Here is a 17,347-nt window from a genome sequence, read left to right on the forward strand (position 1 = left end):
TAATATTTATTCTACACATTTTTACAACATTAGAAACCATTAGTAAATCAGAGGCTACTCAGAAGGTGAGATAACTCCTGGAAATTATTGGCTTTTAATGGCCAAAGGTATAAATGTGTGTATCCAAGTTAAAGGAAATGGCAGGCTGTCTTCTTTTAATGGATTTATTACAATCTTTGGCAAGCTAGGTAATGTTTGCTGTGATCTGGAACAACATGGCACACAAACAACTAACTGAAATGCAGCCAATATTACATACAGATAATGTGTCATGAGACATGCACAACTAAATTATATACAAAGAGGATAAAAGTAAAGGATATTAAATGAGCTCAAATATACCTACAAATGAGGCATAATGATGCAATATGTACATACAGCTAGCCTAAATAGCATGTTAGCATTGATTAGCTTGCAGTCATGCACTGACCAAATATGCCTGATTAGCACTCCAACAAGTCAATAACATCAACAAAGCGCACCTTTGTGCATTCACGCACAGTAAAAAAAAAAAACTTTTGGTGGACAAAATGAGACAAAGAAGTAGTGGAACATTTTACACGTAAACAAACTGTTGCATCACAGTCCACACTATGGTGGGTTCAAGAACCAACCGAAATTAGTAGGACAAAACTATGTTCACCAAATACTCTCATCGGTGAAGCATGAACGCAAACATATTAAACAGTGGGCTTTCTAACAATTGGGAATGTTTGTGTCATGTTTGTCCTCTAACAAAAAACACACTAAAACAAAACAATTATTTTTTTCCCCCCATCTTTTTCCATTTTCAATCCTTTTGTTAAAAATGCTCCAGGGAGCCACTTGGGTGGCACTAAAGAGCCGCGAGTTGCTACGAATTGCACAATTTGTCCTTTTTCAGGCTAACACACAAAGAAAGGGAGCTATGTGAGATGTATATACATTAGATTTGTAACATTGGTTGCTATATTGAAACGGGACAGCCAAGATCCCAATTGTACACACTCAGTGTAATTATAGACAATATAGAATGAAACTAGTTTGTTTCTTCATATGATACTTTTAGTCATTTATTATTCAACATTTGAAAAAAAAAATGCTTAATTTTAGCTAAAATAATAATACACCGTAAGGTCAGTGTGAAATGTACAGTACTTATTGATATATTCATGAAGTGCAGGTCTTGTTAATTTATTTGTTGAGATGCTCTTCAATAACCTTAATTGAATTGGTTTAAGACAACTTTAAAGATTTGTTATCCTTTATACCAGGGGTGGGCAATTAATTTTTACCGGGGGGCCGCATGAGCAACCTGAGCACTGCTGGGGGGCCACACCGACAATATTTCAATTAAATTTTGCTCAAATTATTTTTGATATACCGTAAGATAAATAATAATAATAATAATAATTTAATTTAACCTAACTTAACTTTATACAAAAGCAGATTGCTTTTGATGGTTTTATTTTTAACACTGTCTTACACAACACTTCCTGATGTATAATACAATGCAAAAATGTCAATTTCTGTCACTTTATCCTGCATCCTCTTTAAAAGTCCAACATTTTTTCCCGTCAGATTTGGACAACCATCTGTTGTCACACCTGCCAGCTTGTCCCATTTCAGTCCTAACATGTCCAAACACGCATTTACCTATGTGAACAAGTCATTACCTGTGGTTGTCTCTTTAATTGACTGAATGGCTGCCAGCTCCTCCGTGATTTGAAAGTCTGCAGTTATCCCACGTAGATGAGCAGCTGGGCGGTGTTTCGTACATCGCAGCTCTCATCTAAAGCCAGCGAAAAACAGTCAAAGTCGGCCGTTCTGTTCCTCAGCTGAAGCTCCAAGTTTCCAGCGATGGTCTCAACCCGCCTCGTTACAGTGCGTCGGGAGAGTGACACGTTCTCAAATGCACCCCTCTTCTCCGGGCATATCAGCGCAACAGAGTCCAATAAGCACTCCTTAATAAACTCTCCGTCAGAAAACACCTTACTTTTTCTGGCGATTTTATGAGAAATGGCGAAACTTGTCCTGATGGCTGCATCTCTGGGGGTGTGACATTTGGCAAAAAGTCCTTGTTGGGTTTGCAGTTTTACCATCAAAGCATCAGCCTCCCTTGCGCGCGCTTCATCTTCTTCGTGTAGTGGCGATTCAAATCATATTCTTTAAACACAGCAACCTGTGTACCACAAATTAAGCACACGGCTTTACCTTTAATTTCTGTAAAGAAATACTTGGCAGTCCATGTCTTGTTGAAAACACGGCATTCGTCATCAACTTTTCTCTTTTTAGCGTCTCGGGGATAACCGGGCATCACTTGTCGCTGTGCACCTTCACTCACAGGTTACACACGGACATACGCCCATGAATAACACTTTTCAAAATAAAAGCAGCACAGTTGTATTGCACGCACGACATAGATGTTTTTTTAAAATTTATATTGTAATTTGTGATTGCCGCTGTTCACATTCACTCACAATCGCGCACGAGCATACGTCCACACGGAAGTAATACAAATAACGCTTTTCAAAACAAAAGCAGCACCGTTGTATTGCACACTCGACATAGATACTTTTTAAAATGTATTTTGTAATTTATGATTGGCCTCACGCGGGCCGGATAGGGACGCACAAAGGGCCGGATGTGGCCCGCGGGCCGCCAAATACTCTATATTTTAGTCGACAAAATTTACTTTAACGTTAACTAAAATGTTTCGGAATTTAGTCGACTAAAACTAAATCTACTTAGATGACGGAGACTAAAATAGATTTTCTCAAAAAGACTCTGACTAACACTGAATTAAAAACTGCTGTCAAAATGAACACTGGCTACTTAGTGTGTCTTTAAACGCTTGTCTTGTACTTCCTGCTGTGCGTGTTAGCGTCCAATGGCGTCGCATTGCATCAGGCGCATGATGGAGCCGACCTTCGCCTGCCTTCGCTACATTTTGCAGATCGGCAGTCACTCACAGCTCTTCCTGTCACCACTAAGAGGCGTCGTGTTCTGGGATGGCGACGGCTCCGATAGGTGAGTGTGTTGTCTTGTTTACCCAATAGACCACTGGTGTCCAAACTTTTTCCACTGGAAAATCTAAGCATTTTTGGTATTTTTTATTTTCAAAACAAATACAATATGTAGATTTTTTTTAACCTATAGGGCTTCCCTAAAATTTGGTCCCGGCGACCCACAAGGGTCTCAGTCGTAAAAATGGTTTAAATAAGTAATATATTACTATTCTTTTTATTAAATTATTCAACGCTTATTTCTCCAGATTGACGTCAAGTCTTTCTGTCAATATAAAGTAAAAAAAAAAAAAAGTTTTATGTTTGCTGCTCTTTCTGTAAAAGAAAACTCTCCTTTTATGGCAAAAAACACAAAATATGTGAAACCGTATTTTCCGGACCGGATTATAAAGCGCACTGCCGATGAATGGTCTATTTTCTATATTTTTTCATATATAAGGCGCACCGGATTATAGGGCGCATTAAAGGCCTACTGGAATGAATTTTTTTTATTTAAACGGGGATAGCAGATCCATTCTATGTGTCATACTTGATCATTTCGCGATATTGCCATATTTTTGCTGAAAGGATTTAGTAGAGAACATCGACGATAAAGTTCGCAACTTTTGGTCGCTGATAAAAAAAAGCCTTGCCTGTACCGGAAGTAGCGTGACGTCACAGGTTGAAAGGCTCCTCACATTTCCCCATTGTTTACACCAGCAGCGAGAGCGATTCGGACCGAGAAAGCGACGATTACCCCATTAATTTGAGCCAGGATGAAAGATTTGTGGATGAGGAACGTGAGAGTGAAGGACTAGAGTGCAGTGCAGGACGTATCTTTTTTCGCTCTGACCGTAACTTAGGTAAAAGGGCTCATTGGATTCCACACTCTCTCCTTTTTCTATTGTGGATCACGGATTTGTATTTTAAACCACCTCAGATACTATATCCTCTTGAAAATGAGAGTCGAGAACGCGAAATGGGCATTCACAGTGACTTTTATCTCCACGACAATACATCGGCGAAGCACTTTAGCTACGGAGCTAACGTGATAGCATCGGGCTTAAATGCATATAGAAACAAAAGAAATACTATTAAACCATGGACATGTAAATACACGGTTAATGCTTTCCAGCCTGGCGAAGCTTAACAATGCTGTTGCTAACGATGCCATTGAAGCTAACTTAGCAACAGGACCTCACAGAGCTATGCTAAAAACATTAGATATCCACCTACGCCAGCCAGCCCTCATCTGCTCATCAACACCCGTGCTCACCTGCGTTCCAGCGATCGACGGAGCGACGAAGGACTTCACCCGATCATCCGTGCGGTCGGCGGCTAGCATCGGATAGCGCGTCTGCTATCCAAGTCAAAGTCCTCCTGCTTGTGTTGCTGCAGCCAGCCGCTAATACACCGATCCCACCTACAGCTTTCTTCTTTGCAGTCTTCATTGTTCATTAAACAAATTGCAAAAGATTCACCAACACAGATGTCCAGATTACTGTGTAATTTTGCGATGAAAACCAAGCTTTTTGTATTGGATACAATGTGTCCGAATACTTCCGTTTCAACGATTGACGTCACGCGCATACGTCATCATACATACACGTTTTCAACCGGAAGTTTAGCGGGAAGTTTAAAATTGCACTTTATAAGTTAACCCGGCCTTTAAAGGCCTACTGAAAGCCACTACTACCGACCACGCAGTCTGATAGTTTATATATCAATGATGAAATCTTAACATTGCAACACATGCCAATACGGCCGGGTTAACTTATAAAGTGCAATTTTAAATTTCCCGCTAAACTTCCGGTTGAAAAGGCTTTGGATGATGACGTATGCGTGTGACGTAGCCAGTGAAACAGGAGTATCGGTACCCCATTGAAAACAATACAAATTAGCTCTGTTTTCATCTCATAATTCCACAGTATTCTGGACATCTGCGTTGGTGAATCTTTTGCAATTTGTTTAATGAACAATGAAGACTGCAAAGAAGAAAGTTGTAGGTGGGATCGGTGTATTAGCGGCTGGCTGTAGCAAAACAACAAGGAGGACTTACTTGGATAGCAGACGCGCTAGCCGACGCTAGCTGCCAACCGCATCTGTGATCGGGTGAAGTCCTTCGTCACGCCATCGATCGCTGGAACGCAGGTGAGCACGGGTGTTGATGAGCAGATGAGGGCTGGCTGGCGTAGGTGGAGCGCTAATGTTTTTATCATAGCTCTGTGAGGTCCCGTTGCTAAATTAGCTTCAGCGTCGTTAGCAACAGCATTGTTAAGCTTTGCCAGGCTGAGAATTATTAACCGTGTAGTTACATGTCCATGGTTTAATAGTATTGTTGATCTTCTGTCTATCCTTCCAGTCAGGGATTTATTTATTTTGTTTCTATCTGCATTTGAGCCAGATGCTATCACGTTAGCTCAGTAGCTAAAGAGCTTCGCCGATGTATTGTCGTGGAGATAAAAGTCACTGTGAATGTCCATTTCGCGTTCTCGACTCTCATTTTCAAGAGGATATAGTATCCGAGGTGGTTTAAAATACAAATCCGTGATCCACAATAGAAAAAGGAGAGAGTGTGGAATCCAATGAGCCAGCTTGTACCTAAGTTACGGTCAGAGCGAAAAAAGATATGTCTTGCACTGCATTCTAGTCCTTCACTCTAACGTTCCTCATTCACAAATCTTTCATCCTCGCTCAAATTAATGGGGTAATTGTCGCTTTCTCGGTCCGAATCGCTCTAGCTGCGTTGAAAACAATAGGAAAATATGAGGAGGCGAACAACTGACTACGTCACGCTACTTCCGGTAGGGGCAAGGCTTTTTTTTTTATCAGACCAAAAGTTGCAAACTTTATCGTCGTTGTTCTATACTAAATCCTTTCAGCAAAAATATGGCAATACAGCGAAATGATCAAGTATGACACATAGAATGGATCTGCTATCCCCGTTTGAATAAAAAAAATTCATTTCAGTAGGCCTTTAAAGGAGTCATATAATTAGTATTTTTTTCTAATGTAAAACACTTCCTTGTGGTCTACATCAGTGGTCCTCAACCACTGGACCAATCGGTCCAGTGGTTGAGAAAGAAAGTAAGAAATAAAGTGAAGAAATAAAAAAATAAAAAAATAAAAAAAATGTTTTTTTAATTTTTATTTTTTTATTAAATCAACATAAAAACACAATATATACATTATATATCAATATAGATCAATACAGTCTGCAGGGATACAGTCCGTAAGCACACATAATTGTATTTCTTTATGGAAAAAAAATAAATGTATACACACACCATAATAATACTCGTATGTTGAAGCACATCAAGCGGTGCGGCTTCATAGCTTACCAAAGTCATACTAAAACATTTTGATAGATTTTTGAGCGCCCCGTGTAATGTTCTATATTTTCAATGGAACATATAAAATGTTGGTGTTGTTCGCTTGAGTCATATTGCCATCTTAGTGCAGTATACAGGTATCTCTTATGTTTGACTGCCATCTACTGGTCACCTTTATCATTACACCATGTACCAAATAAAATAGCTTCGAGGTCAGTTAGCAAAACAAGAATTATTCCGTACATTAGGCACACCGGGTTATAAGGCGCACTGTCGAGTTTTGAGAAAAATAGTCCGGAAAATACGGTATTTTTCTACATTAAAAAAATTAATGTGGATTGTTTGATGTGAAATAATTGGTGCCTTAAATAGGTCAATAATTCATAACTATTGATTTTAGTTAAAAAAAAAATTTTGAGCAATGCCAGTTTTTTCTTTTTTTTAATCTGAGTAAAATTCTTGGGGATCCAAAAGAGCCCCACTCATAAAAGTCATACTTATTTTTACACTTGGTCATTTTTATGTTTTTTTGTTTGTTTTTTGTCAGAAAAACATTGTTTTTTCTGTGGCAAACCCACAAAATATACAGTATTGACCCCCCCCCCCCCCCCAAAAAAAAGGGGAATATTTGATGGGAAGTCATTGGAGCCTTGAATAGGTCAATGGATTGACCTATTCAAGCATTGATTTTGATTAATTATTGTTTTTTGAACAATGACAGCTTTAAAGAAAAAAACCAGCCCGCATGACAGCTTTTTGTTATTAGTCAACGTTGCAAAACATTTCACTTGTTTGCTCTTTTATTCCACTTTTTTATGTTTTCTTATGGAATAGGATTTTTAGAATGTTCCGTGGGTGATTAAAAAATTAGCTGTGTGCCGAAAATGCCCCAAAAGGCCACACTTTGGACACCCATGCAATAGACCATCTTGTCACAACCTTATGACAACTTGGCTACCAATCAAACATAAAGTTGCTCTTTTTTCAAGTCATTATTGCTCGTAAAAATGTTGAATCTTTTCTTCAGCTCAGCAAGTTTTCCACACACTCTCACATGCCCGCCAAACCACACAGTTATTTATTCACATTAGCCTGATGGCTTTTACATGTGAGGAGTTACTGTAAATAGCAGGCAAATAATCAGCATACTGTAGAATCACAGGTGGTCTAAATCAGTGTTTTTTGACCATAGAGTTAATTCTCAGCTGTGGTCCGTATGTGCCAGAGCGGTACTCAGTTGTACAAAACACAAAACCAGTGAAGTTTGCAAATCCTTTTCAACCTGTATTCAATTGAATAGACTGCAAAGACAAGATACTTAACGTTCCAACTGGAAAACGTTATTTGTTGCAAATATTAGCTCATTTGGAATTTGATGCCTGCAACATGTTTCAAAAAAGCTGGCACAAGTGGCAAAAAAGACTGAAAAAGTTGAGGAATGCTCATCAAACACTTAATTGGAACATCCAACAGGTGAACAGGCTAATTGGGAACAGGTGGGTGCCATGATTGTGTATAAAAGCAGCATCCATGAAATGCTCAGTCATTCACAAACAAGGATGGGGCGAGGGTCACCACTTTGTCAACAAATGCGTGAGCAAATTGTCGAACAGTTTAGGAACAACATTTCTCAACAAGCTATTACAAGGAATTTAGGGATTTCACCATCTACGGTCCGTAATATCATCAAAAGGTTCAGAGAATCTGGAGAAATCACTGCATGTAAGCAGCAAGGCTGAAACCAACATTGAATGCCCGTGACCTTCGATCCCTCAGGCGGTACTGCATCAAAAAGCGACATCGGTGTGTAAAGGATATCACCACATGGGCTCAGGAACACTTCAGAAAACCACTGTCAGTAACTACAGTTGGTCGCTACATCTGACAGTGCAAGTTAAAACTCTACTATGCAAAGTGAAAGCCATTTATCAACAACACCCAGAAATGCCGCCAGCTTCGCTGGGCCCGAGCTCATCTAAGATGGACTGATGCAAAGTGGAAAAGTGTTCTGTGGTCTGACGCGTCCACATTTCAAATTTTTTTTGGAAACTGTAGATGTCGTGTCCTCCAGACCAAAGAGGAAAAGAACCATCCGGATTGTTATAGGCACAAAGTTCAAAAGCCAGCATCTGTGATGGTATGGGGGTGTATTAGTGGCCAAGGAATGGGTAACTTAGCAGTGGTAAAAATGCTCCTGTGCCAACTTTTTTGCAATGTGTTGCTGCCATTAAATTCTAAGTCTATGATTATTTGCAAAAAAATATATAAAGTTTCTCAGTTCGAACATGAAATATCTTGTCTTTGCAGTCTATTCAATTGATTATAAATTGAAAAGGATTTGCAAATCATTGTATTCTGTTTTCATTTACGAATTACACAACGTGCCAACTTCACTGGTTTTGGGTTTTGTAAAATCGTCCACGTCCGAATGGCGAAGCATCTAAAAATCGATGATTTCCCCCACCTCTAGTTGTAATACACATTCCCACCACTTGTGGCAGCAATGAGAATATCAAACAAACAGGGGAAATCAGGAGCTAAAGTTTTTTAAGCGCAAAAATTTAAACCAAAATGGTAACGCTGTTTTTGCATTAGCACTTTCATTTTATTGACTGTTTAGTTAAAAAAATGCATTTATTATTTATTTAATGTATTTATTTTAGCACAATATTTGCTTGTAAATTTATTTTTTTTATCAGTTATTTATGAATCCGTTATGTTTGTCTTGTACTTATTTTTCTAATCAGCCTGACCTAAGCCTAAGTTTTATGTGTTAAATGAATAATAATCTTTGTGATTAACACATGGTTTCATTTAATTTGACAATAACATGTAGTTATTGAATGCCAATAAAATCAAGAGTAAGATTACTAAAAAAAAAGTAAACTGATCTTGGCTCAGGCCCCGGCCGTATGAAATGGAAAAATTGGGCCCTGAGGTAAAAAAAGCTTAAATGACAATGTCCTCCTTTCTCTTGCTTTCACTGAGGCCACGCCCCCTCTCCTGAAGTACTTAAATCCCTTTGTTGTTGCTGTGAAGGAACTACAGTGTGCTGAATGTGGACAAAGGCCAGGTGGAGGTGAAGAGGATGTTGTGTCCTGGCGGTAAAGTCACTTGTCAGATGAAGTTGGCCAACACACTGTGGGTGGCCACTGAGGTACACACCAGCGCCACCTACTGCTCTTCTCATGCCAATCCTACTGTGACATGTTGTTGTTGTTGTTTCCTGGTCACGTGACAGGAACAGGAAGTGTACATCTACATCCTCAAAGACATGTGTCCACTGAGTCAGCCTCAGAAACATTTCTCCTGTCCTGCCGTCATCACCTGCTTCTTTCCCGTCCCGGCTGGAGAACAGGTGTCTTTTCTCACACACACACACATATATTCTTGTATTTGTTACCTTCTTGAGACCTCCGAAAATTGACTACCTCTAGCGTTATAATAAAAGTCGTCATTTTACTCAACGTAAGTCCAAATTTTACAAGAAAAACTGAGGATTTGTGCAATATTATGATAAAAGTTGGAATTTTACTCAATAACAGTCGCAATTTTTACAAGAAAAGCTTAACATTTTGGCAATTTTATGAAAAGAGTCGTAATTTTACTCGACAAAAGTCACCGTTTTGAATTAAAAAGTAGTAATTTTACCTAAAAAAGTTATAATTTTACGAGAAAATATTGCAATGTTACAGAAACAGAAAGAATATGGCAAATTGTTCCCAATTTTATAAGAAAAAAGTTGACACACTTTTATCACACACTTTTAAAACCGACACACAGTCAATTTGAAAAATCCCTCCTTTTTGGGACCACCCTAATTTTGATAGATTTCACCACCAGCGGTGCAAATGAGATCTCTATTTTCTGTTTTTTTGTAATGTGCTTAGCTGCCTTCATGTTTTATCATATATCGCTGCCTTTGCATCTGTCAATGTTTACTTTTGTATGCACATTAAATCAACAAAAAAATCCTGACTTTGGAGCAATGTTCACAGACTCTAGTATTTGGCTCTCTGTTAGATGCAATGGTTTTCCGTATTGGGAAGGTACTTTTCCTTGTTGATGTCTCAAGAAGGGTAGAAATACAAGAATGCACACATTCTTGTATTTGGTACCTTCTTGAGACCTCCGAAAAAAGCCTACTTCTTTAGGACCACCCTTTCCAGATATATAAAGATTTTTATTTACAACATTAATAATATATACATACTATGCAAATATAAAAAGGTAAGCTTTTAGTTAATTTTTATTTTTGTTTTGTTTTGTTTGTAAATGGTTTTCAATCTTAATTATTTACTTCAAGTTATTACAGTATGTCTTTTTATACATATATCTATTTAAAAAAACAAAAACATTTTGGCCAAAGGGGGCACATTTCAATTTCTGACCCACACTTGTTATTACATATGTTGGCCAGAGGGGAAGCACTTCAAATGTTTACACACACTTGTTATTTCATATGTTGACCAGAGGGGGGAGCACTTTTAAAACCGACACACAGTCAATTTGAAAAATCCCTCCTTTTTGGGACCACCCTAATTTTAATCCTGACTTTGGAGCAATGTTCACGGAATCTAGTATTTGGCTCTCTATTAGATGCAATGGTTTTCCGTATCGGGACCATGATTTCGGTCCTAACTTGTTCACCGGTCCTCATATGGAAGCTACTTTTCCTTGTTAATGTCTCAAGAAGGGTTAGAAATACAAACACACACACACACACACTCTTCAGCTTTGTGACACAAAGTAATAACAATGAGATAATTAGCATACAACATCCTGCCCCCACTCTTCCTTCATTTTAGTAATTTGACTACTATGGGCGGAGCTTAGCGTCAGTTGTGTAAACAATGGGGTGTAAAAAAAAAAAAAACAGTGTTCTTTAAGTAACAAAAATGTATCAGAGCTTTTTATCTATTTTTATGGAGCAATGGAGTTAATTAAAGAACTGGCACCCAAAGATATTAAAGTATTGATTTTGAATCGAGAACCGGTTTGAATCGATTCCGAATCGAATCGTTACCCCCAAGAATCAAATCGAATCGTGTGGTGCCCAAAAATTTACAGCCCTAGTAAACAATGTTATGGACTTTAGTGAGACAGGAAGTTATTATCATTGAACATCACAACATATCATAGTACAGACCTGGGTAAATTAAGGCCCGGGGGCCACATGCGGCCCGTTAAGCCTTTCAATCTGGCCCGCCGGACATTCCCAAATATTTTCTTTAGATCTTTAAGATGGAAAGTGTAGCTGCCATTATGATGTGCAGTGATGTTTTTTTACAACAACGTTCTAATGCTTAGTCATGTATCAGATATATCAGATTGTAGGTGGGGTTTTTTTTTACCATTTGCGTTCATATTTCGCTGTTTGTTGCATTTTTGTTGCGTTTCGCTTGATTGTAAAATATTTTGATCGAAAGGAGGTGTGACATTCATACGGTGTCAATATTCAGTGTTTTATCCTTCATAGTTAATATTGTAAATCCCACATTCTTTATTTCAGGGGTCACCAACCTTTTTGAAACCAAGAGCTACTTCTTGGGTACTGATTAATGCGAAGGGCTACCAGTTTGATACACACTTCAATAAATTGCCAGAAATAGCCAATTTGCTCAATTTACCTTTAACTCTGTTATTATTAATAATTAATGATATTTACACTTAATTGAACGGTTTAAAAGAGGAGAAAACACGAAAAAAATGACAATTAAATTTTGAAACATAGTTTATCTTCAATTTCGACTCTTATGAAATTCAAAATTCAACCGAAAAAAAGGAGAGAAAAACTAGCTAATTCGAATCTTTTTGAAAAAATTTAAAAAATAATTTATGGAACATCATTAGTAATTTTTCCTGATTAAGATTAATTTTAGAATTTGGATGACATGTTTTAAATAGGTTAAAATCCAATCTGCACTTTGTTAGAATATATAACAAATTGGACCAAGCTATATTTCTAACAAAGACAAATCATTATTTCTTCTAGATTCTCCAGAACAAAATTTTTAAAAGAAATTAAAAATACTTTGAAATAAGATTTAAATTTGATTCTACAGATTTTCTAGATTTGCCAGAATATTTTTTTTGAATTTTAATCATAATAAGTTTGAAGAAATATTTCACAAATATTCTTCGTCGAAAAAACAGAAGCTAAATTATTTATTATTCTTTACAATAAAAAAATAAATTTACTTGAACATTGATTTACAGTGTCAGGAAACAAGAGGAAGGAATTTAAAAGGTAAAAAAGGTATATGTGTTTAAAAATCCCAAAATAATTTTTAAGGTTGTATTTTTTCTCTAAAATTGTCTTTCTGAAAGTTATAAGAAGCAAAGTAAAAAAATTAATGCATTTATTTAAACAAGTGAAGACCAAGTCTTTAAAATATTTTCTTGGATTTTCAAATTCTATTTGAGTTTTGTCTCTCTTAGAATTAAAAATGTCGAGCAAAGCGAGACCAGCTTGCTAGTAAATAAATAACATTTAAAAAATAGAGGCAGCTCACTGGTAAGTGCTGCTATTTGAGCTATTTTTAGAACAGGCCAGCGGGCTACTCATCTGGTCCTTACGGGCTACCTGGTGCCCGCGGGCACCGCGTTGGTGACCCCTGCTTTATTTTCATGTACATTCTGGGTGTCTCATTCAACTCTATTTTTTTAAGGGGGTCTGTCATAACATTTTTAGCTTTCAATTGTGTGTGTGTATATATGTATACATGCATATACAGTGGGGCAAAAAAGGATTTAGTCAGCCATCCATTGATTGTCAATGGGTGGCTGACTAAATACTTTTTTGCCCCACTATATGTATGTATATATATATATTATTTGGCCCCCCGAGTTAAAATAATTGCCCAGGCCTGTCATAGTAGTTAGAAAGCAACAGCAAGCCCCCTAGTGGCTGTGAGCAGCATAGCATTGCCATCGGTAATAATCTGGTGGCATGGTGGTTTAAGTTCGCATCGATCCAGGAGGTAAGCCGGTGTTCCCATGTTCCGCAGAACCTGGAGCGGGTCTTCGCGGGCATGTCTGACGGCCTGGTGGCGGTGTACACCGTGGTAGATGGGCTTCCGGTAGGGGGCGATGCCTACCTCTGCTCGCACACGCTTAACAAGACCTCCTTCGGCCTCCTGGACTCGGACCCCAGGCAGAGACCTGCTCCGGTCCGGTGCATGGTTCTGGTCGGCGGTGGCTCCCAGGTCGGTGTCTTTTTAGTGACCCGTAGAGGCCACGCCCCCCCCCCCCCCCTTACCCTGCCCACTTTCTCGGCAGCTGTGGTTTTCCAACGGGCCGGGACTTCTGGTGATCGACCGCGTGACCCTTGACCCTTTGCGAAGGCTGGATCCATACGCGCCGCCGTCTTCAGTCGTCTCCATGGTGACCGGATTCAGCGCGTGGGGGGAGGAGTCAGTGTGGACACTGGATGACGCCAGCAACACTCTGCTGCTCTTCCACGCCGTCTCCTTCTCGCTCTGTGCCAAGTACCGGTGAGTGGCGGCGCCGCCCGCAGGCCCCGCCCCTTACTCACGCCGTATTGTTTTGTCAGTTGCGGCGACTGCAGTCCTCTTCGAGACGTCTTCAGCGTGCAGCGTCCATCGGCTGATAGCTCTCATGTGGCGCCGGTCAGCGAGGAAGAGGAGGCGGAGCCTACAAACACAGATGTGACGCCGACCTACAGCGAGGAGGCGGGGACTCAGCTCATCCAGCACTGCGATTCGCTGACGGACTGCTCCGTGGCGTCGTCATGCTCTGTGGACACCTCCGATATCGGCGTCGCGCCGCCATCTTTAGAGCAGCACGGCGAAGGCGTCAAGTGGCAGAAAGAAGAAAGTTCTTTTCCATGCCTGCAGGCCATCAAGGTGGTGATGGTCGACGACCTCCTCTGGGTCTTCAGGTAGCAACAAAGCACACGTCAGTCAATAATTTTCCCCAATCAGTCGTCAATAAACGTGTCCTCGCCAGGCGCGGCGGAGACGTGATGGTCATCGAAGTGCGGCAGCACGGCGTCGAGCTGAGGGGGCGTGTCATTGCCGTTCTCAACCCTCCTGTAAGCTCCTCCTCCTTGGGGTGAGTCTACTTCCCGAAAAACGACATAAAACACGGCGTCCTGTGGCGAGTCTGACCCGCCCCTTTCTCTCGGCCGCCAGCACGCTTGTGGAGGCGGGGCTCGTGGCAAAAGAGACGGTGGTGTGCGGCTTCCAGAGTGCCGAGGCGGCGTGGAGCGTGTGCGCGTGGAGGGCGTGGGACTCCCGCCGGCTGGACGTTTTCTACCGCACGTCCGAGGAGCTCGGCCGCATGGAGAGCAGCGTCAGAAGGAGGAGGTAGCCAATGAGGAAGGAGCAAGGCGGAGCCTATCTTCACCTAGTCAGCTGGAAAAAAACCATTTTAAACAGCAAAAACTGAGGAGGGAGAGTCTTTTTTTAATGAATGTTTTTTGTATACATGGAGCACTTCCTGTCTTCTGATGACGCCACAGGCCACGCCCCCTTTGACTTCAATTATTTATGCACGTCACGTTGCGGTCAATAAACATTTTTTTACGCAGCTTTGTCATTGTGACAGTTCTTACCAGCTTGAGTTTGTTACAGTATTTTAAAAAAATATGTTAATCGCTCCAAGCCAGCAAAGTAGAATGGGATGGTCGGCTAATGAGGGATTAGTCATCCACAGAGGAATTTGTCTTTAAAAACCTGTCATCAAGGTATGCATAATTACCAGTTTACCTAAACCTTGAGGGACGGTAAAGAGTTTGTACGAGTTGGCGGTTGCGTAAGAAAGTGCATTGCATATTCAATCAATCAATCAATCAATCAAAGTTTATTTATATAACCCTAAATCATGAGTGTCTCAAAGGGCTGCACAGGCCACAACAACATCCTCGGTTCAGATCCCACATCAGGGCAAGGAAAAACTCAACCCAATGGGATAACAATGAGAAACCTTGGAGGGGACCGCAGATGTCTCTGGCCGCTGGCCTGTTCTAAAAATAGCTCAAATAGCAGCACTTACCAGTGAGCTGCCTCTATTTTTTAAATTGTATTTATTTACTAGCAAGCTGGTCTCGCTTTGCTCGACATTTTTAATTCTAAGAGAGACAAAACTCAAATAGAATTTGAAAATTCAAGAAAATATTTTAAAGACTTGGTCTTCACTTGTTTAAATAAATGCATTTTTATAACTTTCAGAAAGACAATTTTAGAGAAAAAATACAACCTTAAAAATGATTTTAGGATTTTTAAACACATATGCCTTTTTTACCTTTTAAATTCCTTCCTCTTGTTTCCTGACACTGTAAATCAATGTTCAAGTAAATTTATTTTTTTATTGTAAAGAATAATAAATAAATTTTGATTTAATTCTTCATTTTAGCTTCTGTTTTTTCGACGAAGAATATTTGTGAAATATTTCTTCAAACTTATTGTGATTAAAATTCTAAAAAATATATTCTGACAAATCTAGAAAATCTGTAGAGTCAAATTAAAATCTTATTTCAAAGTCTTTTTAATTTCTTTTAAAAATTTTGTTCTGGAAAATCTAGAAGAAATAATGATTTGTCTTTGTTAGAAATATAGCTTGGTCCAATTTGTTATATATTCTAACAAAGTGCAGATTGGATTTTAACCTATTTAAAACATGTCATCAAAATTCTAAAATTAATCTTAATCAGGAAAAATTACTAATGATGATCTATAAATTATTTTTTTAATTTTTTCAAAAAGATCCGAATTAGCTAGTTTTTCTCTTCTTTTTTTCGGTTGAATTTTGAATTTTATAGAGTCGAAATTGAAGATAAACTCTGTTTCTAAATTTAATTGTCATTTTTTTTCGTGTTTTCTCCTCTTTTAAACCGTTCAATTAAGTGTAAATATAATTAATTATTAATAATAACAGAGTTAAAGGTAAATTGAGCAAATTGGCTATTTCTGGCAATTTATTGAAGTGTGTATCAAACTGGTAGCCCTTCGCATTAATCACTACCCAAGAAGTAGCCCTTGGTTTCAAAAAGGTTGGTGACCCCTGATCTAGCATAATAGTGTGAGAGTCCAGTCCGTAGTGGATCTAACATAATAGTGAGAGTCCAGTCCATAGTGGATCTAACATGAGAGTGAGAGTCCAGTCCATAGTGGATCTGACATAATAGTGAGAGTCCAGTCCATAGTGGATCTAACATAATAGTGTGAGAGTCCAGTCCACAGTGGATCTAACATAATAGTGAGAGTCCAGTCCATAGTGGATCTAACATGAGAGTGAGAGTCCAGTCCATAGTGGATCTAACATAATAGTGAGAGTCCAGTCCATAGTGGATCTAACATAATAGTGAGAGTCCAGTCCATAGTGGATCTAACATAATAGTGAGAGTCCAGTCCATAGTGGATCTAACATGAGAGTGAGAGTCCAGTCCATAGTGGATCTAACATAATAGAGAGAGTCCAGTCCATAGTGGGGCCAGAAGGAGATCATATTGAGTGGGGACAGGTCAGCAGCACTGAGACGTCACCAACTGATGCACAGAGGAGTGGTCCACCCCGGGTCCCGACATCTGTGGTCACCTAATCTGTGAGCAGAGCAGAAAAGAGACGGCAGATCAACTGGTCTAAAAGGGGGGTCTATTTAAAGGCTAGAGTATAAAAATGAGTTTTAAGATGGGACTTAAATGCTTCTACGTAATCAACAGTCCAACAAACCTCACATTAGAATACACACAGCGCTGCAAATAAGTGTGTAATTGCGGCTAACCACCAGCAGGGGATGCTCGAGATAAGACGATGAGTCTGTGCTACGTTTACTGACCTCCCTGAAAAGCGTAAAATAGCTGACTTGCCTTTTTATGTACGTTACGGCTTTTGAAGTCGATACTTTCCTATTCGACTTTATTTACAGCGCGCGTTTAATAAAACATCGTGGACCGACGTGCTTTGCGAGCATTAAAATATTTGGTCAAAAAGGACAAAAAGTCAACTGTGGACACAAACGTGTAGGTTCTTTTTCCCCATGTGCCCTGAACGCGTCGTGCCTACGGAA

At 39.4% G+C, this 17,347-nt stretch overlaps 1 protein-coding gene across 3 annotated transcripts in view; it reads left to right on the forward strand.

Annotated features, from left to right (window-relative positions):
• The window catches only part of lrrk1 (leucine-rich repeat kinase 1), a 77,898-nt gene extending 63,036 nt beyond the window's left edge, over positions 1-14,862 (forward strand). For all 3 annotated transcript variants that reach the window (XM_062022376.1, XM_062022367.1, XM_062022385.1), the window contains 8 exons: positions 2,864-3,009; positions 9,356-9,473; positions 9,558-9,674; positions 13,327-13,524; positions 13,598-13,812; positions 13,872-14,219; positions 14,288-14,392; positions 14,473-14,862. In XM_062022376.1, the coding sequence (XP_061878360.1) occupies positions 2,864-3,009; positions 9,356-9,473; positions 9,558-9,674; positions 13,327-13,524; positions 13,598-13,812; positions 13,872-14,219; positions 14,288-14,392; positions 14,473-14,650 (1,425 nt within the window). In that variant the 3' untranslated portion in view covers positions 14,651-14,862. The remainder of the gene's footprint in view (positions 1-2,863; positions 3,010-9,355; positions 9,474-9,557; positions 9,675-13,326; positions 13,525-13,597; positions 13,813-13,871; positions 14,220-14,287; positions 14,393-14,472) is intronic.
• Positions 14,863-17,347: the final 2,485 nt, after the last annotated feature.

This window comes from Entelurus aequoreus, linkage group LG02 (genome assembly GCF_033978785.1).
Source record: "Entelurus aequoreus isolate RoL-2023_Sb linkage group LG02, RoL_Eaeq_v1.1, whole genome shotgun sequence".
In the NCBI taxonomy this organism is placed as follows: domain Eukaryota; kingdom Metazoa; phylum Chordata; class Actinopteri; order Syngnathiformes; family Syngnathidae; genus Entelurus; species Entelurus aequoreus.